Source organism: Nematolebias whitei, chromosome 21 (assembly GCF_014905685.2).
Source record: "Nematolebias whitei isolate Nwh7 chromosome 21, NemWhi1, whole genome shotgun sequence".
NCBI classification, from domain to species: Eukaryota; Metazoa; Chordata; class Actinopteri; order Cyprinodontiformes; family Rivulidae; genus Nematolebias; species Nematolebias whitei.
Window position 1 is genome coordinate 26,888,959 of NC_056518.1, and position 22,975 is coordinate 26,911,933.

General features: G+C 41.2%; 1 protein-coding gene across 1 annotated transcript; it reads left to right on the forward strand.

The window, feature by feature from the left end:
- Positions 1–211: 211 nt before the first annotated feature.
- Positions 212–22,800, forward strand: dapp1 (dual adaptor of phosphotyrosine and 3-phosphoinositides). The gene is made up of 9 exons (XM_037694713.1): positions 212–270; positions 3,062–3,184; positions 4,879–5,012; positions 7,078–7,208; positions 8,103–8,150; positions 8,283–8,345; positions 8,484–8,569; positions 16,731–16,818; positions 22,737–22,800. Exons 1-9 carry the CDS (start codon positions 212–214, stop codon positions 22,758–22,760), a joined length of 756 nt encoding a protein of 251 aa, XP_037550641.1. The 3' UTR covers positions 22,761–22,800.
- The last annotated feature ends 175 nt before the right edge of the window (positions 22,801–22,975 follow it).

The window sequence follows — 22,975 nt, forward strand, 5'->3', positions numbered from 1 at the left end:
TTTTGAATAGAAAAGGAGGTAAATTACATAATGCTATTCAGACAGTTACAGTCAGTTTGTTGAATTAATTATTTGTCAAACTACAAAAACTAAACGCGAGCATTCATTTCCTCTTGGGCGTGTCTGAATCGGACCGAGTCCTTTCACTTCCTTCTCTTTCAGCTGCAGCAGCTTCAGATGATCTCTGACCTCTGAGGAGACCACAGGAGACATGAGCGTCTACAGTGATGCCTCCAACGAGGACATGAGCGACGAGCTGGAGACTTTAGGGTGAGACCGCCTGACGTTCTGATTTTTACGTTCATGAGAAGTTTGACTTGCAGCAGGAAGGAAATGATTAAATCTAAAATCACTCATGCTGACTGATTATAATTTTATCTTGCTGTTCAGATTTATTGCACTTTCTTGGTTTTCAGAGAAAACTTTCAATAATTTTTACAGTTTGATCGCATCTATTTCTTTTGATTAGGATTTAGTAAACAAAAGTTAGCAATGCACAATAATGGCAATAAATTAAAATGTATCTCTTTAGGACAATTATTTCTATCTTGTCTGACCTCAGATTTTGTTTTTGTATATTAAAGTCGTGTTACATTAAAATGGAAGCATTTATGGCACAATATCAAGTCTTCTTGTAACCATTGTTTTTTAATTCATAGTTCAATTTGCCATAACAGGACAAACTAAAACCAGACTGCTGACATTAAGTCGAACTGTGAGAAGCAGATGTTTTTGCTGACAGAAATCAATATAATTATTTTGTTCTGATATGTGTAATAAATGGATTTAAAACATAAAAAGTTGGTTCTTGCAGGTGATATTTCAGGTTACGTGGCTGCAGCTCTGAGAGGCTGCAGAAGTGTAATCACCAGATGTGGCCGCTGATCCCGTTGTTTACCCTTCAGGATGTTTTCACAGAGAAATGTGGGCTGATCTCAGCTTTTTTGTCTTTTAACATCTCACTTTTTCTGAGATGTTTTTTTTATTTTTTATTTTAAGAAACCTCCATAAATATGAATGCAAATGAGGAACTTTCACATTCCCTTGACCAGTTTCCTTCACATCTGTCAGTTACACTTATGAAAGTTTCTTATTTTAGTCGCAAGTTTCTGTTTTTCCACATTGTCTAAGTGGTTGGGCTTTATACGGTGTCGGTCAAACAAATTAAATTTAATTACAAGTATAAAGAACGTCCTTATTTACAGAGTTTTAAAATGGAAGAAGAGTCAAAGAGGAATGCAGCTCCTGAAGCTTTTCAAACGGAGTTAATGAGAAATCTTCAGACATGTTAGGAAGGTTTTAACATCTGCTGGAGTGTTTTATGGTGAAAATGTTTCCGTCAGCAGGACAGAGATGAGCCCTCCTAAGGCTCCACGGACCTGATGATAAATTCAAACTCATTAAATCTGGAGATCAGCTTTGAACTGGATCAGATGGGGAACATCAGGGTGGTGTGATCTGCTGTCATTGAGGTCGAGAACAATAGTGGGAAAAGAAATGTAGATCCAAGTTTCTGAAACCAGTTTTTAGTCTGCGCCAACGCTTATGAAGCATTCACACTATTGTGATCCATTTTTCTTCTGTATCTTATTCGGCATTTTTCTAGTTCCACAAATGTGCTATTTCAACAAATATCAAAACCTTCAGCTCGTTCGGGAGAACGGTGCTATGATTTTTGATATTTGTGCAACTTTAGCTTTTTGAAATATTTAGCTTTTTCTGCCAATTTTTTTTCTCATAGGAAATTAATTGAGCTCATTTTCCATCCTTCAAATCTTTAGATCTGTTTACAACATTTAACTGTCTCTCTCCACTTCCTTCTGGTAATTCAGGCTTCTTTTAGAACATTTTAGCTACTTTTAAGCTGTTTTTTGTGTGTGATAATTTCAGCTTTTTTCAGATATGTCCACGATTGTGTTTTCATTTCCGCTTCTTTCAGTCTAATTGGGTAAACGTATTCATTCAACCTTTATTTAGACAGGTAAATCCCATTGATATGTTCTTTCTGCTTTCTTATGCTAATTTAAGCTTATTCTACATTATCAGCTACCTTTTTTTTTTAGCATTTTGCAGCTAATTTCAGCGGTTTTCAGATAAATTCAAGTTATTTTTGGTAATGTCTATTACTTTCAGCCTAATTAACTTATTTCTGCTAATCTCAGCTCCTTTCAGCTTTTTTCTGCCAGTTTCAGATACAATACTTTTTCACTGTTTTGTGCTAAATTTAACTTTTTCAACTAATTCCACTTTTTTTTTAGCTCATTTCAGCTCCTTCCATTTCCTCCTGGTTGTTTAAGCTTTTTTCTACCTTTTTAGCTACTTTGCAGCTTTTTTGTTGTTGTTGCTAATTTCAGCTTTTTTTTAAGCTAATTTCCTAATTTTGTGATCATTTCTGCTTATTTAAATCTAATTTAGCAGGTGTGCTCTTTCTGCTCTCTTCAGCTAACTTGGGCTTGTTCTTCAATTTCAGCTACATTTCAACCTGTTTTAGCTAATGTCAGCTGTTTTTCAGCTTTTTCTGCTATTTCAGTTACTATTTAGCCCTTTTTGCACTAAATTTAGCTTTTTCAACTATTTACACATTTATTTTAGCTCATTTCAGCTCCTTCCACTTCCTCTTGGTAGTTTAAGCTCTTTTCTGACTTTTCACCTTTTTTTTGTTGTTGCTAATTTCAGCTTTTTAATTAATTTTCTCATTTCTGTGATCATTTCTGTTTATTTAAATGTAATTCAGCAAATCTGTTTTTTCTGCTCTCTTCTGCTAACTTAGGCTTGTTCTTCAATTTCAGCTACATTTCAGCAAGTTTTTAGCTAATTTCAGCTGTTTTTTTTTTTGTTTGTTTTTTTTAGCAAGTTCTTCTACAATTTGCATTCACACTGAATTTTCACAGGAAGTCCAATTTCTCTAGTTGATTTTTGCCATTGTGGAGCTGAATTTAAATAATCTGCTGCTGATTTAAATCACAGCTTGTGTCTGTTTGGATTCAAGTTTGTACTCCTGATTCCTGAAGCTGATTCCATCTGTGTCCCTTCAGCTGATGGTTTTGTGATCTTTCTGAAGGTGGTACCACTACGACCTGTCCCGGCACGCTGCAGAGGCCCTTCTCCTGTCCAACGGGGCGGATGGAAGTTACCTCCTGAGGAACAGTAACGATGGTCCAGGTTGTTTCGCTCTGTCCGTCAGGTCAGTCACGCAGCAGGGAAGTCTCCTCAAAAAGCAGAAACAGATTCTTGGCTCATCTCTTTGATCAAACCAGGACTGATTCAGTGAAAACAAACAGGCGGAAGTCAAGAGGAGATGGAGGAGTTCAGGGTCTGTCCAGCACGCTCTGTTCAATTTATCTAGATATATTCATGCTTAAATCTATATTTTATAAAGGCTGATCTTTAATATCCACAAATACTAATGCTGGTTTGGTTGCAACGCTGCAACTAACGATTAACAGAACAAATCAGTAAATCAGTGCTTCAAATGAACACTGTTTATTTTTTTTAATAAGATCAAGAAAGAAGAATATGGTCTTTGGGAAGCAGAACAGCTGGACGAGTCAGAGTTGATCAACTTCACCTGAAAATGTTCTCATTTTAACCAAACTGCTTTTGTTGGTTCCATGATCTTGATGTTGATGCATACCCATCTGCTCACAACAGACTCATGTTCAGGCTACTTCTTAATACACTGTATTATATTACATATTGTTTAGAGCAGTGGTTCCCGACTCTGGTCCTTGAGGAACAACATCCTGTATGTGTTAGTTGTTTCTCTGCTTCAACACACAGTGATTTAATTACTTCTTCAAGTTCTGCTAAATCCTGTAAATCACCAATTCATTCAAATCAGGTGTGTCAAAGCAGGGAAACAACTAAAACATGCAGGATGGTGTTCCTCAAGGACTAGAGTTGGGAACCACAGGTTTAGCATATATCTTAGATCCTTGTTTACTGTTTCTTTTTTTATACTTTATATTTTTGCTGTTTTGGGTGTAACTGGGAACTTGAGTACACAATTTTGTTCCACCTCATGTACCACATGTGATGCGAGTGTCAATAAAGAACATTGAACCTTTAGCCTTGAAAGCAGCTGGAGGCAGAAACCTGCCGTTTGTCAAGCAACTCGTTTTACTTTTACATAGTTTTCAACAATTAAATTTTAAAAACAGATTTAATCTTACAGCTATAAACTCAAATAGAAATTTTATTCCTCATGGTTGCAAAAGTATTTGCTTTCCTTTAAAAAATAATGTAAAGTTTATCAAAGTAAAGATGAGTCATTTGTTTTTCTGTGGTCTATTATTGAATAATAATTTAAAATAAAATGTTAATTTAAAAATAATGGAACAACAATGGGGCAACACGGTGGCGCAACTGGTAGAGCTGCTGCCTCTCAGCGAGCAGGTCCCTGGTTCAAACCCCGGTCCGGGGGCCTTTCTGGGTGGAGTTTGCATGTTCTCTCCGTGCATGCGTGGGTTTTCTCCGGGTACTCCGGTTTCTTCCCACAGACCAAAAACATGCATGTTAGGCTGATTCGTAACTCTAAATTGCCCCTAGGTGTGAGTGAGAGAGTGAATGGTTGTTTGTCTCGTTTGTCTCTATGTGGCCCTGTGATGGACTTGCGACCCGTCCAGGGTGTACCCCGCCCCTCGCACAGTGATTGCTGGACATGGGCACCAGCGACCCCCGTGACCCAAAATGGAATAAACGGGTAAAGAAAATGGATGGATGGAACAACAATGGAACGTTACAACAGTATTATACATTTAAAAATCTCAGCTAAATGTTTGTTCGGTTTGATGTACAGTTTGCTGGTGCCCTTTTGTTGGTCATTATTGTTAAAAACGAAACACTATCGTTTGATTTTTTGTTGTTGTTTAAACGCAGAGCGAAGGACTCGGTGAAGCATTTTCAAGTGACGCGCAGAGACAACGTCTACATGTTCGGGTTTAATGAGTTCTCCAGTTTTCAGGATTTCATCAACCACTTCGCCAACCAGCCTCTGCTGGGGAGTGACACAGGTACGCACCTCAGTCCTCTGTTTCCAATCAAACGCTGCTTTAATTCGTTCCATACTTATACTCAAGTACTCTTTAATGATATCTAGTTGAAGCTGACATTTTTAAAGACCATTTAGATTGTTCCAATTTCCTTTTATTTATTTTGTCTTTCAGTGCAGCAAATACTTATATGATAAAAAAAGATATACATGGCTGCAAAGGGCCACACTTGGTTGGACTTCAACTCAGTCAAGAGGTTTTAAAAGTCAAAAATTGTCATTGTCCCCTTAGGAGAGGTCTGGGGAAATAAATGGGATGGTTTGAATTAGTTTTTTAAAAATCAAATTGTGTTTCTGGTCATGATTAGATTTATTTTAGATTAATTTATTGTTAGCATGGGATCTTATGAGGAATTTATTTGTTATAATATTTAGGAAACACTTTTTTTTTTTCAGAAAATATTTAAGCTCTTCGCTACATTGCAAACATTTAAACTATTCTTTTTGTACACTTTTTATCTCTAGTTGAAACTGCTTGAAGCGGCCCACTTCACATTTTAAAGCTTTAAACGATTGAGCTAAAAATCTGCAAACACATCACCTAATGAGCAGTCCTAATCAAAATGGGTTTAATGCAAAGAAAACTTAAATTCCTAAACTTCTGTTTGATTAGTGAGCCGATCTTGAGTTTGATGCAGTTCAGATGGTTTAAAACTTGCTAGTTTCCACCTAAACCTGAACTATTTAGTCTGAAATTTGAGATGTAAAATGTATAATTGATATCTAAGAACCGTCATAGATGAAAAAAGCAACCAGCTTAAAAAAACACCAAGTTATGTTCAAAGCCTCAAAGAGCCTGATAGCTGCAAATTTCCCTGTAGGGACAACATATTATATTCTACCTTATCGTCAAAATTCATGCTCGATAATCCAGGTAAAAAAATCCAACAAAGTTCAATCAGGTCATCTGGACAGTTACTTTTTTGATGAGACGTTTCGTCCTTCATCCAAAGGATTTCATCAGTCTGAAGAGCCACAAATAAACTCAGTCCCACAAGCAGCGCACTCACATAGTGGACCAACCAGTTTGCTGGTGAAAAGATGGTTTCTGGAGCCCACCCTCTCCCCCGTTGACTTCTCTGAGGCAGCCATGGACAAAGTGGTTCAAAACACCAAAGTTCATTCTCAATAATCCAGATAAAAATACAATAAAGATCAGTCAGGTCATTTGGACGTATTTTATTTTTTTCTTTGATGTTTTTGAACCACTTTGGCTATGGCTGCCTCAGAAGAGTCAGAAACCATCTCATCACCAGAAAACTGGTTGGTCCACTATGTGAGTGTGCTGCTTGTGGGACTGAGTTTGTTGTGGCTCCTGACAGATGAAATCCTTTGGATGAAGGATGAAACAAAAAAATGTACAGATGACCATTCTATTGTATCGTTATTTTAAAACTTTACTCACCCCTACTTGCTGTATGTCTGTTTTTAATTTGGAAAAACAGAAGTCAAATGTTTTGTCTTTTCTTTTAAGCAAGTACCAAAATCTTAAAAAGGCATTAAGGTTGTAATAAATCAAATTCATAAATTATTTAATGAAATAAGATTATCCAGAAACCATCTTAGCACCAACATAACTGGTTTGTTCCACTTTCAATCAATCCAATCATTTTTGTGTTGTATGTTTCCTTGACTGATGAAGCCTTCTGGATGGAAGGTGAAACGTTTCAGCACAAAAAAAAAAGAAACCGTCCAGATGACCTGACTGAAAAATTGTTGAAATAAGATTATCTTTCCAAAGTAATTTTAAAAATTTGTTTACATTTTGATGCAGTTTAGAATGTGATGCATCAAAATTTTGTAATTTAGTTATGAATTCTGACTTATATTGATTAAAAATAACAATAAAACTGTAAAACTGTTGTGCAATTTGTTGCTCTTTCAAAGGAGGTTTTGGACCATGCATGAATACATAAACGGTACAAACGGCTGCATGCTTTCCACATCAGAGATGCGTGTCCGTTGTGCTGTCGGTGCTCATCTTTTCCTTTATGTTTTACCATCGGTCATCTCTGTGTTTGAATCAGGAACACTCATGGTGCTCAAGTGTCCGTACCCGTGGCACGTGGAGGAGCCGTCCATCTACGAGTCTGTGCGGGTTCACACCGCCATACAGACGGGCCGCACGCAGGATGATCTGGTGGCTATTGCACCTGCGGTATAATACACTTTCATATCTATTAAGCATTATGTCTAAGTTCAGGAGAAGATCAGAGAACAACAGAAATGTACTTTTCAGCTCACAAAATTAATAACGTTTAAAATAACTTTATCCCTTCTACACATTTTTTTGCTTTGCACTCTTTTTTTTTTCAGTAAATACAAACACAGTCCAGCATGTCCCACATTAAAGGACAGATACTGCTAGTATTACTCAGATACTAGTAAAGTTGGTACTTTTACAGTTGCTAAAAAAGCAAAACCTCCTCTTTTCAGCATTCTTACTTCACTGCTGGCATTTTGACTTGACAAAAACGTGCAGGTGCATAAAAGTGAGTTAAATTTAATTGCAAGGAAGCTTTTTTTTTTTGCAAATGCTCTAAAGATAACTAGCAGGCACAAGTGCGGAAAATAACCACAGCCCTCTTTCATAACACCTGCTGTTAGACGGGACTTTTCAAAAGGTTAGTGTGTCAGGACACTTTATGAATATTCTGGTACTTTCCAAGTTGTAAATTAGACAAATACTACCTCGGATCAACAATTTACAAACTTTTGTTTACTATGAACTACACTAAGACCAGTCCTACTGCTAAAAGGATAATTCAGAGAGAAATAGCCTCAGGAAATGCTGATCAACTGCATTGATTGACTGATCAGCTTGTTGCTTTTCAGAGCTTGTATTTGACCTTTGTGCATCATGACTCCTCCTGAAACTGGATCCAAGCTTTCAGCCATGCCCCCTCACCTGTGTGACTTGACTTGTTGGTCTCCCTTCACTGCTTTGGAAAACAGTGCTTCTCTCTTACTCGGGCAGCTTTCTAACTACATTTATCCTGAGACTTCACTGCTGTAGTGTCAAGTTTCCACTGACACAAACATGTCTTTACAGCTTGGCACAAAGGAGGGGTACCTGGTGAAACAAGGTGCGTTTGTAAAGGTAAGAACTGTTGTATGGTAATCATCGCACCCCTTCATAACCGAGCTTGTGATTCTAGTCGATGTTTGGTTTAGAGTTCAAACTGACTCTAGGAGAGGTTATATATATATTTTTTTTTGTATAATTTTGTAGAGCTGGAAACAGAGGTGGTTCACACTCTACCGATATGAACTGAAATACTTCAAAGACAAAATGGTGAGGATCTTCTCCGTTCTGAGACAATGCATGCTGGATATCGCTTCACAGTGTTGATTTTGATACCTGCACTGTTTAATCTGCAAACGGATGATTTGAGCTTGCAGTGTTCACACGTCAACCATCTCCTTGTTGCAGTGTGAGGAGCCCATTCGGACCCTGGATCTAAGATCGTGCTCTGCAGTCCAGTTTGACTACTCTCAGGACAGAGTCAACTGCTTCTGGTACAAGATTTAAAACACGGGTTTGACTCTTGAACAGAAGCTTTATTTATTTATTTATTTATATTAAAGGGCAGTATTGATTAAAAAAAGTTAACATGACAGCGATTTCAATATAACAATAAAAAATACATTTAAAGTGGATAATAAACAAACATTTACATGTTTAAGCTGCTACAATGCTTCTTAAAGTCAGAATCCATTTAGTCATTTCCAGTTCATCCAACACATACAAAGGCAGAGGACCCTGTCTGAAACATTTCATGCAAAATACAAGCAGCCAGAATATACAGTGAATTACCTAATGCAGATATTTTTAGGGTTAAAGATGTTCTTGAACCTAAAGGTGCGTGTCAAAGCTCATTTTTAATCCTTGTGACAGCTGTAGATATCACCAACTAAATGTTCCCTGTAATTTATCATGAGTCTGGGCAAACACAAGCTCCCTGAGCGCATTGAGGACCACTGTGAGCAACATCAGATGTGCACGCTGTGGTCACACACCAGTATCACTCCTGTTCAAAACCTGGGATCATAGCAAGCTACATGGCTTATTAAAAGAATCAAATTAAAGCAACAATTTCCATCAGTTTACTTTTAATATAAGTGATTTGACCCACTTCAAATGAAAAAGACAATAATCTTTTTGATCATGAGATGTGTGATATGTTATATGTAAGAGTTCTGCTTTGGACTGGGCGAGATCCAGTTGGAGCCTGTCCTGCTCTGGAAGATGGTTAGCAACAAGGTGGCCATTAGTGTCAGAAGCATATTTGTAATGTGGGGGAGGGGGTGTTGACACAATGGTGGGGGCCTGGGGGTCCTCCCCCAGAAAATTTTGAATAAAGTAGTTGCCATTTCCTGCATCCTGGTGTATTTTAATGGGTTTTAAAAAAGTTAAGTCAGGTCCTCTGGATGTTTAAAACACAAAACAAAACAAAAAAAATTGTAGAAATGTTTTGTCTTTCATCCGAAAGACTTCTTCAGTCAGATGAAAGATGAAACATTTCTACAATTATTTTGTTTTTTTTTTTGAACGCCCAGAAGACCTGACTTAACTTTTTTAGATTTTTCTACCTGGATTATTGAGCACGCATCAGAACATTTTAATGGGTTGTTTAACATCTAGTTGTACTTACACAAGTAACACTTGATTCAATAACTATTTTAGAGTTAATGGCACAACACGAAGTATCCTGACCAACAGCTTTCCTTGTGTGAATAGAGCATGCTCCACTTCTCTCACTCATCCTAGTCACAATCTAAGAAAGTGTCGCCTAAGTTAAGTTTTAGGGTGAAAGAAAATTACTATCATATATGAAACGATAATAATAATCACTCCTTCTTACTAATGGCCTAGCATAAAGCAATATGCTCATCATCCATCATGTTTATGAATAGCTTAAAATACATAATTAAAACTTCAGTAATGGGCTAGCATGTAGCATTAACACAGTATGAACAACATTCAGGAATTGTTTCTATAAGAACATTATCAAATATTTTACGTAAACGGTAAGATCACTCCACCGACGAGGAAATGTAACCCAAGGTGCGCTAACCTCGGACAAAGAAAGAAAGATAGCTGTAATGTGGAAGTAGTAAAGGTTGCGGCGTTACTTGAAGTATTTAGTGAGACGTTTGTCGTATCGACAAACATTAAAGCAAAAAGACAGGAAAAACTTCTTATTTTCTGACTGAAGGGTTCTGCTCTGGTGGTTCAGTTAGGTAGACAGCTGCCATTAAATCTGAGGTTTGTGGGTTCAAATCATACCAGTAAACTACTTTGTCAAAACGGCAAAACTGAAAAGATAACTATGCTTTGAGAAATGCTCTTTGTATGGAAGGTGCTGGTGGTTCAGTTTGGTAGACAGCTGCTCTCAACTCTGAGGGTTGTGGGTTCAAGTCTTACCACTGAGCTACTTTTAGTCAGATCGGCAAAACTGAGAAGATAAATGCGCCCGGAGAAAACTACTGCATGAAAAGATTTGGTGGATCAGTTAGGTAGACAGCTGCTTTCAATCCTCAGGGTTGAGAGTTCAAATCTTACCACTGCACCACTTTTTGTCAAATTGGCATAAATATAAAGATAAATGCGCCCGGAGAAATGTTCTAAATGTGAAAGGTGCTTGTGGTGTGGTGGCTCTGTGCACTGCTTGTAAGGTGCAATCTGCAAGCAGTGCAACACCAGGTTCAAGACGTGCCTCCTGCCAGTACCTGGATCATTCTAAACAGTCCCACAGTAGTGGGTCAGGGAGGGGGCCGTGCCTCCTCCCTGAAAAATTCTCATCTGAAAATGGAGGGTTATGGAACTTGAAACGACATTTTCTGCCAGAAAAAGTAGGAAAATACTGGGAAATATTTTGTTTTCAAAGTTTATCTGACATGTCAAGTGTTCATACAAAGTAAAGTAAAGTAAAGAAGGAACAAAGTTTTATTGCAGAAATGTCATTAAAAACAAAATGATATAAAAGGCATTAATGACATTGAAAAGACAAAATATTTCCCAGCATTTTCCTACTTTTTCTGGCGGAAAATGTCGTGTCAAGTTCCATAACCCTCCATTTTCAGATGAGAATTTTTCAGGGAGGAGACACGGCCTCCTCCCTGACCCACTACTGTGGGACTGTTTAGCATGATCCAGGTACTGGCAGGAGGCAGGTATTGAACCTGGTGTTGCACTGCTTGCACCTTGCATGCGTGCACAGAGCCACCACACCACCAGCACCTTTCACACTGAGAGTATTTCTCCGGGCGCATTTATCTTTATATTTATGCTGATTTGACTATAAAAAGTGTATGAGTGGTAAGATTTGAACCAGCAAACCTCAGATCCAAAGACAGCTGTCTACACCACTGAACCAAGAGCACCTGTCACAATTTGAGCATTTCTCCGGGCGCATTTATCTTTTTAATTTAGCTAATTTCACTAAAAGTGGTGCAGTGGTAAGATTTGAACCCTCAACCCTCAAATTTGAAAGCAGATGTCTACCTAACTGCACCACTAACTCTTTTTTGATTATACACATTTCTCCAGGCACATTTATCTTTTTATTTATGCCAATTTGAATAAAAATATTTCAGTGGCAAGATTTGAACCAGCAAACCTCAGATCTAAAGACAGCTGTCTACCCCATTGAACCAGGAGCACCTGTCACACTTTGAACATTTCTCCAGGCACATTTATCTGATTTGACTTTAAAAGTGTATGAGTGGTAAGATTTGAACCAACAAACCTCAGATCTAAAAGCAGATGTCTACCACACTGAACCAAAGACTGTTTCTCCGGGTGCATTTATCTTTCAGTTGTGCCAATTTGACCAAAAGTGGTTTGGTGGTAAGATTTGAACTGACAACCCTGACATTTGAGAGCAGCTGTCTACCAGACTGAACCACCAGCACCTTCCACACTCAAAGCATTTCTCATAATGCATTCATCTTTTCAGTTGTGCCATTTTAACCAAAAGGGGTTTGGTGGTAAGATTGGAACCCATAAATCAAAAATCTAAAAGCGGTTGTCTACCAGACTGAACCACCAGAGCAGAGCATTTCAGCCAGAATCTAAGAAGTTTATAAATATCCTCGTCACTCACACAAACCTCTCCAACATCAATTGAATTACATTAGTTGGAGTTATTAGCTGTGGAGAAACTAAAACCTACATCTCATCTGCTGACGCTGTATATACAAAAAGAAAATAAACGTAATTACTTATTTTGTACTTTGGTCATGTTTTAAAGTCCACAGAACTCGGCTTGTTCTAGATCTAATCTGAAATTAAAGCCACCATCTTCTGCTCCGTCTTACCTGAATTTACCAATGTTCTGTGGCAAAAGTAACTACAGGTGCTGGTCATAAAATGAGAATATCATGAAAAAGTTGATTTATTTCAGTAATTCCATTCAAAAAGTGAAACTTGTATATTACATTCATTCATTACACACAGACTGATATATTTCAAATGTTTATTTCTTTTAATGGGGATGATTATCTGACAACTTATGAAAACCCCAAATTCAGTATCTCAGAAAATTAGAATTTTACTTACATTTTTTTAGAAATGTTGGCCAACTGAGAAGTATGAACATGAAAAGTATGAGCATGTGCAGCACTCAATACTTAGTTGGGGCTCCTTTTTTCTGGATTACTGCAGCAATGCGGCGTGGCATGGAGTCGATCAGTCTGTGGCACTGCTCAGGTGTTATGAGAGCCCAGCTTGCTCTGATAGTGGCCTTCAGCTCTTCTGAATTGTTGGGTCTGGAGTATCACATCTTCCTCTTCACAATATCCCATAGATTTTCTATGGGGTTAAGATCAGGTGAGTTTACTGGCCAATTAAGATCAGGGATAGAATGGTCCTTAAACCAGGTACTAGTAGCTTTAGCACTGTGTGCAGGTGCCAAGTCCTGTTGGAAAATTAAATCTGCATCTCCATAAAGTTGGTCAGCAGCAGGAAGCATGAAGTGCTCTAAAACTTACTGGTAGGTGGCTACGGTGACCTTGGACCTCAGAAAACATAGTGGACCAACACCAGAAGATGGCATGGCACCCCAAACCATCACTGACTGTGGAAACTTGACACTGGACCTCAAGCGACATGGATTCTGTGTCTCTCCTCTCTTCCTCCAGACTCTGGGACCTTGATTTCCAAAGGAAATGCAAAATTTACTTTCATCAGAGAACATAACTTTGGACCACTCAGCAGCAGTCCAGTCTTTGGCCCAGGCGAGACGCTTCTGACACGATCTCTTGTTCATCTGGACTTGTGTACAATACTGGGACAGGTGTAACGTCAGGAGTAACTAATACTCGACCTCCAGCTAAATCATTTCCCATGAGCATGGAGACGCCCACTATAGGAAAAGTAGGGCGCATCCTAACCACATCATCACCAGACCACAGTTCAAACTGGATCATAACTTTGTGCAAGGGAACACCAATGTCTTGCATACAAAAACCACAAACTGGAACATCAAAACCAACATAGTAAAATCCCCTCCAAAACAAAAGGATTGGGAGGCAGCAGTATCCCGCAATATTTTCACAGGAATCCTCTCACCGTTACCAGACATAGAAACAAATCCATCCATAACAAAAGGTTTAAAGTCAGCGTACTCACATGGCTTTTATGATGAAAGTGAGTGATTAACATGATTTACAGTTTTAATCAAAGCAACAGGCTTGGAGTTCTTTTTCTTTAAAACCGGACAGTTAGCCAAAATGTGCCCACTCTTTTTACTATAAAAGCACGTGCCACTGTCCGTTTTTGACTCCAGCGCAACAGATTTTCCTTCACTGCCACCTGGTAGAGCAGGTTTAACTCGTTCCACAGGTGAAAAAACAGTTTTTACAAAATCCTTTCCATTACCATTAGATTTCTCAAATCTATGAAAGTTGTGTGGGTGATCAAAATTAACTTTGTGTGTTAACATACATTCATCAACGAGCACCGCAGCTTTTGACACATCCACTTCCTTATTTTCATTTAAATAAGTGGCAACTTTCTCTGGCAAGCAATCTTTAAAGTCTTCCATCAAAATGAGCTGTTTAAGCTGTGCAAACTCCTTAACATTTCTAGATGCACACCACCGATCAAAAATAATTTCCTTATCTCTTACAAACTCTACATAAGTTTGATTAAAGTGCTTTCTTAATCTAAGAAACTTCTGGCGATATGCTTCAGGTGCAAGTTCATATGCCCTCAATACAGCACTTTTAACGTTATCAAAATCAAAAGAGTGCTTGAGCACCCCTAAAAAAAGAGGCTAAAATCGCAACTGCGTACAGAAGTGCACGCACGAACATATAATCCTGGTGAGCACGAGTCATTACAGGCTAGAGTGGGCTGTTGTGTATGTGTCTCTGCTGTGAAAGACAGCCTGGGAGGGAAAGAGGACGGGATGGTGGTGGGGTTCTGTCCCCTCGCTGCTCACTCAGGCAGGCGGACACCTGAGTGAGCCGCATGCATTGTTTATTTAAAATAGTCGTGCACAACCGGAACCAAGCCTTTGGTCCAGCTCCTTGGCGGTCGGTGCGGGTGCTCGCAATGGCCAGTCCACAACTGCGCAACATAGATTGTGTTGTGCGCAGAGAATGTGCAAGCAGTGCGCGACTGCGCAGGTGTGCAGCTTAGAGGAAACATTACTTCCTACTAATGTTAGCTGACGGAGCTACAGTATAAAATTAAAAAAACATGACCGACATGACCAAAATAAAAGTCAGATTATGAGTTGTTTAATGTTATTTGGATGCTGGTTACATCGTAGTATCACCACTTTGTACTTTAGCAGTTCTTTTAAGGGTATTACTAAAACAAAATACCTAAAAGAATGATGATTGGGGTGCCATCCTCAGTAATGAGGGAGTTGCTTTGGTTGGTTGTGGTGAAGAAAGAGTTGATTAGAAAGGCAAAACACTGGATTTATTGGTCTATCTATATTCCAACCCTCACCTATGGTGATGAGGTTTGGATCAGGACCAAAAGAACCAGATCCAGGTGGTGGAATGAGCTTCCTGTGTAGGGTGCCCGGACTCAGCCTTAGAGATAGGGTGAGAAGCCCCGTCATCCAGGGAGAGCTGGGAGTAGAGCTGCTGCTCCTTCGCATCGAAGGAGTCTGCTGAGGTGGTTCAGGCAACTGATTAGGATGCCTCCCTTTGGAGGTTTTCTGGGCACCTCCCACTGGCAAGAAGTCCGGGGGAAGACCCAGAAGTCGCTGGAGGGATTGTGTATCTTTTCTGGTCTGAGAATGCCTTGGGGTCCTCCAGGAGGAGCTGGAGCGGGATGGCTGCGTTTGGCCCTTTTGCCTCCGTGAGCCAACTTTGGATAAATTGTAGAAGATAGAGGTGGAAATTTTTACAAGTCTGAGACCAAAAAAATATCATCCGTAACTTCCATCCATGCTGTTTCTGTGTTACGACAAGCTTTGAATCCCGACTAGAACATTTTTTAACAGATGTTTTTTGAGCATATGGTCTTAAAATGATTTACAGCATGACATTAAGTCGCAAACATCGACACCAAGAACATCTGCAGAACAAAACAAACGAATGTCCAGAGAGAATGCTTCAGTGGTTTTGTTTTTCTCTATGATGTACTTCCCCTCAGCAGCAACATCTGACATTTATGTTTCATAAAAAGGAAGTTTGTGAGTGACTGAAGGAAACTCGCCTGTGGCTTCACCGAGGTTTACGATATTGGCACACTTTTACATTCAGTTTATTAACCGCCGCAGGAAGCAGGTGTTTCGGTTTTTCACACCTTGCAAAATAGAAAACAGTTGATTTGTTTTTACAGCAGAACACAATCCCTGCAACATCAGACGTAGAGGATCTGTCACTGGTAGAGAGAAGGTTGAGAGGTAAAGGCCATTTAAACAAAATGTGAAGCTAAAAGAAGAAGAAGAAAAAAGAAACACAAACGGCTAAAAGAGGAAGATAAAAAGGTTAACACACTAAACCAAATAACTAATGAAACGGAGGAGAGAAAAACAAAATGCCAATACGTAAACCAGCACATTTGGGTGACATTTCAAAATAAAAGTAGGAAAATGCATCTAAAGCTCAAAGCAGCTGATTAAAAATCAACAACTACCATAATTTTCGCCCTACTTGTCGCACCACCCTATAAGTTGCATCAGTCCAAATATGTCTAAAAAAGTGGAAAATCCATAAATATGTTGCTTCGCTGTATACGTCACATCTATTATGTGTCACCGCTGACGCGTCGTGTTTGTTACACGTTACAGACAACCCAGAAATGTGGGCCGGGGTTGTGCGAAAAATCGATTGGCTGCTAAATGGCAGCTGCCGGAGCGTGCACAGGAGGATTTATGCGACGAGTATCTGTGCAAATTTAACAAGATAACCATGCACCTAAAAACAATTATTTGTTTGCTCAAAATTATAATAAAGTTGTGTCTCAGTCTAACTTTTGCTTAATAAATATACTTTGACAGTCAAATCAGATGTATTTCAAAAACTGATTCGCATAAGCACTAGTGCACTAGGATGGATGAAAAATATGGTAATGCTTTCCCCCCTAATATTCAATTAATAATACTTATAACCAACTGGTCAGAGCATCTTCTTCATATTGAAAAATCATTTTGTGTCCACTCTTTGGACGGTGTGCAGGACTCTACTCAACGTGTTTCTCCGTCCACAGCCTGGTGTTTCCCGAGCGAACGTTTTACCTCTGTTCAAAAACAGGAGTGGAGGCAGATGAGTGGATCAAGATCCTTCAGTGGAAACTGGTGAGTTAAAACAAATTAATGGCTGGCTGAATCCAAAAAGTACAGCACTGCCTTTCAAAATCTGCCTTTGTAAAACTGTTACTGCTTGTGGTTTTAGAGCAGCTCTAGGTTCACTTTTGGCTAAACAGAAAGAGTTAATGTAAAGAGCTATACGTGCAGCATATCAGTGGACATTTGTTAAGACTTTCCTGAAAAAAAAAATCCTAATTTACAAGAATGAGCTGCTGAGGGGAAATTCATTCTTACAACATGATGTGACTGCAAGATATGCAGCCAATCAGGTATTTCAGTATTGAAAATAAAACTGTGACAAAGACTGAAAGTGACAGAACTGACAGCTTGGTTCATACTGACACACTTCCTTTTTTTTTCTTTAACTGAAAGATCCAAGATTTCATCAGCTGCTCTTTCTTCCCCTCCCTGGGCTGCCACCTTACCGTGGTGAAGGGGTTTGAGTGTCCCAATGATCCTAGGAGCTATGCTGTCAGGGGCTTCCTGCCCCTAGTAGGGTCACCCAAGGCAGACAGGTCCTAGGTGAGGGACCAGACAAAGTGCAGCTCAAACGCCCCTATGATGAGAAAAAGAAATGGGCTTGATGTTCCCTCGTCCGGACGTGGGTCACCGGGGCCCCACTCTGGAGCCAGGCCTGGAGGTGGGGCACGTGGGCGAGCGCCTGGTGGCCGAGCTTTTACCCATGGAGCTTGGCCGGGCACAGCCCGAAGAGGAGATGTGGGTCCCCCTTCCCATGGGCTCACCACCTGTGGGAGGGGCCAAAGGGGTCGGGTGCAACGTGGGATGGGTGGTGGATGAGGGTGGGGACCCTGGCGGTCTGATCCTCAGCTACAGAAGCTGGCTATTGGGATGTGGAATGTCACCTCACTGGTGGGGAAGGAGCCTGAGCTGGTGTGTGAGGTTGAGAGGTTACGGCTAGAAATAGTTGGACTCACCTCTACGCATGGCTCTGGCTCTGGAACCAGTTTCCTTGAGAGGGATTGGACATGCTTCCACTCTGGGGTTGCCCCTGGTGAGAGGTGCCGAGCAGGAGTGGGCATACTTATTGCCCCCCATCTTGGTGCCTGTGTGTTGGGGTTCACCCCGGTGAATGAGAGGGTGGCCTCCCTCTGCCTGGGTGTAGGGGGACGGGTTCTGACTGTCGTTTGTGCTTATGCACCAAACAACAGTTCAGATTATCCACCCTTTTTGGAGTCCTTGGAGGGGGTACTGGAAAGTGCACCCCCTGGGGACTCCATTGTTCTGCTGGGGGACTTCAATGCTCACGTAGGCAATGACAGTGAAACCTGGAGGGGTGTGATTGGGAGGAACAGCCCCCCTGATCTGAACCCGAGTGGTGTTCTGTTGTTGGACTTCTGTGCTCGTCATGGGTTGTCTATAACGAACACCATGTTCAAGCATAAGGGTGTCCATACGTGCTCTTGGCACCAGGACACCCTAGGCCGCAGTTCGATGATCGACTTTGTCGTCATCTCATCTGATCTGCGGCCACATGTCTTGGACACTCGGGTGAAGAGAGGGGCGGAGCTGTCCGCTGATCACTACCTGGTGGCGAGTTGGCTCCGATGGTGGGGGAGGATGCCGGTCAGACCTGGCGGGCCCAAACGTATTGTGAGGGTTTGCTGGGAACGTCTGGCAGAGTCTCCTGTGAGAAGGGGCTTTAACTCCCACCTCCGGGAGAACTTTGAACATATTCCGGGGGAGGTGGGGAACATTGAGTCCGAGTGGGCCATGTTCCGTGCCTCTATTGTCGAGGCGGCTTACCGGAGCTGCGGCCGCAAGGTTGTCGGTGCCTGTCATGGCGGCAACCCTCGAACCCGGTGGTGGACACCGGCGGTGAGGGGTGCTGTAAAGCTGAAGGAGGAGTCCTATCGGGCCTTTTTGGCCTGTGGGACCCCGGAAGCAGCTGATGGGTACCAGCAGTCCAGGCGACATGCGACTCGGGTGGTCGCTGAGGCAAAAACTCGGGCATGGGAGGAGTTTGGAGAGGCCATGGAGAATGACTTCCACATGGCTTTGGGGCGATTCTGGTCCACCATCCGGCGTCTCAGGGGGGTAAAGCAGTACACCACCAACACTGTTTATAGTGGGGGTGGTGTGCTGCTGACCTCAACTCGGGATGTCGTGGGTCAGTGGGCAGAATACTTTGAAGACCTCCTCAATCCCACCGGCACGTCTTCCACTGAGGAAGCGAAGCCTGGGGACTCTGGGTCGGGCCCTCCAATCTCTGGTGCTGAGGTCACTGAGGTGGTTAAAAAGCTCCTCAGTGGCAGGGCCCCAGGGGTGGATGAGATTCGCCCGGAGTTCCTTAAGGCTCTGGATGTTGTACGGTTGTGTTGGCTTACGCGACTCTGCAATATTGCGTGGACATCGGGTGAAGTTCCACTGGATTGGCAGACCGGGGTGGTGGTCCCCCTATTCAAAAAGGGGGACCGTAGAGACCGTCTTAAGCCTCCCTGATAAGGTCTATTCGAGGGTTCTGGAGAGGAGGGTCCGTCGGATAGTCGAACCTCGGATTCAGGAGGAGCAGTGCGGTTTTCGTCCTTGTCGTGGAACACCGGACCAGCTCTACACTCTCAGCAGGGTCCTGGAGGGTGCGTGGGAGTTTGCCCAACTGGTCTACATTATGCTTTGTGGACTTGGAGAAGGCGTTCGACCGCGTCCCTCGGGGAACCCTGTGGGGGGTACTCTGGGAGTATGGGGTACCGGGCCCTTTGATACCGGCTGTTGGGTCCCTGCATGACCGGTATCAGAGCCTGGTCCAAATTACCGGCAGTAAGTTGGGCTTGTTCCCGGTGAGAGTTGGACTCCGCCAAGGTTGCCCTTTGTCACAGATTCTGTTCACAACTTTTATGGATAGAATTTCTAGGTGCAGCTGTTACGACCGGCTCAGACCTAACATATTTAAAGGGACACAGGACACCAAAAGAAGGTTTAAAAATAAAACTTTATTAACCCAAGTTTTATAATTCACTCCGGGCAGCAGGCGAAGTCTTCGTGGGCTCCTCCCTCCTGGACTGGAGAGCACCTTCTTCAGGACCCGTGTCACCAAACAAAAAGAAAGTAAAAGTAATAAAACGAAAGGTGGACCAGGTGAGTTTGGCCAAAATCAATATAACGCCGTCTGAGCAGGGCCAACCCTGTACAGGGTCGTCGAAGCCTCACAGACAGCGGACTACCTGTCCAAAAGATGTCTAGGAGTAAAGAAAAAATACGAAAAACAGGACTACCAAATCTCACCCAGTCAGAGGGCTTTAGTCTGAATGACTACAGCTAACGGGAGGAAAGAAACAAAACTGACCCAAATCACAGGACCGTCCACGGTCAGCAAAAAATCACCTCCCTGAACAATAAACAGAAACACCCAAAAGTCCACAATCACACAGCTCAGGCCCCTCTACCTGAGCTGAACTAGGCTTCCACAAACACACTCAAGGTCTAAATGCATATATTAAGCACCCAGGCCTAAATCTTAAACAAAAAGCATTCAGCAGCTCTTTCATATCTCCTCAACAGGAGCTTACCTCATAACGAGACAACAAGGGTGGGCGGAGAACACCCTAGTACCAAACAGCACTGCAGCAAGCAGCACCACCACCTCTGAGTTCCTCGACTCCACACTCTAAGAACCACACTCTGAAGCTTATATAGGAGCTTCAGTCAGAACTCCCAAGCTGACTGCAATTAAGGTGATTAAAATAGAGAGGCGTGCTCAAGAAGAAACAACTGCAGCTCATGTACAAAACTTAGAAGGTGTCACTAGGGCACCCTAGGGTACATAACAGCAGCCAATGTGTTGAGGGGATCCGTTGTGGTGGCCTTAGGATTGTGTCTCTGCTTTTTGCATATGATGTAGTCCTATTGGCTTCATCAGATAGTGATCTACAACTTTCACTGGAGCGGTTCGTAGCCGAGTGCGACACGGCCGTGATGAGGATCAGTTCATCCATATTCGAGGCCATGGTCTTGAGCCGGAAAAGGGTAGAGTGTCCTCTCCGGGTCAGGGAGGAGGTCCTGCCCCAAGTGGGGGAGTTCAAGTATCTTGGGGTCTTGTTCACAAATGAGGGAAAAATGAAACATGAGATCGATAGGCGGATAGGTGCAGCGTCTGCAGTGAAGCGGGCGCTGTACAGGTCTGTCGTGGTGAAGAGAGAGCTGAGTCAAAAGGCCAAGCTCTCAATTTACCCATCGATCTATGTTCCTACCCTACAGAGCTGACATTATATCTCTTTATTTTGAGATAAAACGTAGTCCATACCAAATAAAATAAAATAAATCATCAAGTAAAAAAGACAAACACATCCATCACAAAGCAGACAAACAGTTATTCTGATATTTTTTTAATTTTTGAGGTCTATCTAGTATCACAATAAATTGCATTTGACAAAGCTCTTACTACAAAGTTTGATACACCCAAGCGTCACATAAATTTATACATGAAGTTCCTCAGTAAGGCATGAAAAGTTGAAATGTTGCTCATGACAAACATTTGATTTGCAGATATCCATCTTGGAAGTCTGAGGAGGATAGATGCATTCTGATAGGCTATTTGCAGTTTCTTCATTATAGCTTTACTCTAGTTACACCAGAAGTGAGCCGTATAAAAGGAGGTGAAATAAGTTCGAAAAAGGGTCACACGTACTAAATTTACATGCCAACATATTAACTTGCATGTATAACTTACAACACTGTCGCTTCACATCATCATCGTCATCATCAGAGATCACCCCTCAGGATATTTCACGTTATTCACCACGTACAAAACTTGATTTTCTAAATAAAAAGAAGGAATTCATCTTCTGATCCTCCTTAGTTGTAGAAATCATAACACTCTTCTTAGGATTAAACATGATGTCAAACTGGACACCATATCTAGCACAGACCCTGAGTAACTGCTGCAATCCAGCACTGTAGGGAGACAACAGGGCCAGATTGTCTGCGTACATTAAATGATTTACAAGATGGTTACCCACCATACACCCAGTCTTACAATCATTTAGTTCAACAGACAAATCATCAAGTTACAAGTTTAAAAAAAGAGTTAATTATAGAGTGGCTGCACCAAAAGTTTCAGTTGTTAAATGAAGAAAAGACAGTCTATCTTTTTTTGGTGATGATGCTCCTTGTGACTTTGGTGCTCTGACATCCAAGTTTAGACCCACAGTTAAAACCTTGGGGGTGACCTTGGACAAGGATTTCAACTTTGACCTCTATAGTGGAGGCCAGAAGTTTTCAGTTATGTCTTTTATCCAAGCTCAGGTCTTTTTAAAAAATCGTCCTGAACTGGAAAAGGCAGTTACTGATCACTTTTAAAGCTCTTACGGTCTCACCCCACCTCATTTAGCTGATTTATTATTATTTTCCATGAGTATGAGAGGACCTTAATTTCAACTAATACGTCTTTAATGTTTGTCCAAAAGTCCAAATACAAACATTGGCAGGACCGGGCCTTTTCGGTCGCTGCACTCAGATTGTGGAACCGAATACTGTATGAACGGCACACCATCACTGACCTGGACCTTTTTAAATCTAATCTCAAAACATTTTTATTCAGGCAGGCTTTTAATAATTAGTGGCACTTTAGCATTTTTGTATAGTTTGTTAGTTTTTAACTTTTGAATTCTGAAGCTCTTTGTGCACCTTTTGGCTCCTGTAAAGGGCCGTATAAATAAATAATGACTGATTGAGAGCCAGTCAGTCAGTTGAAACATGAATAAACTGGAGCCTGGGTAATAAAGAAGCTTCTTTTTGATTAGTGAAGTCAGGAGTCATACATACATACATACTAACATACATATGTATTAAAACATTTACAAAGCAGAAATACTATATGCAGGCAGATATGAATATGTAATGTTTGGTACGTTGTGTATTAGTTTTCCAGTAATTACCTTTTCTGTTTTTAGTCTCAGATAAGAAAAGGTCGATGACTGCCGTCCCTCCAGACACAAGAAAGCAGTTAACTGAGAGAATGAAGAAAGTCGGGAACGTTTCTGGACATCTGAAGATGATCAGTTTTTCTGTGATTAGTCATTTTAAAAAAACTCTTCCAGTTGTTCCCACTGAAAAAAAACAACCATTTTAAAGTCTCAAGCCTAAAAATACACCGGCATTTATCCGTTTACCTCTATCATCACTATGAATG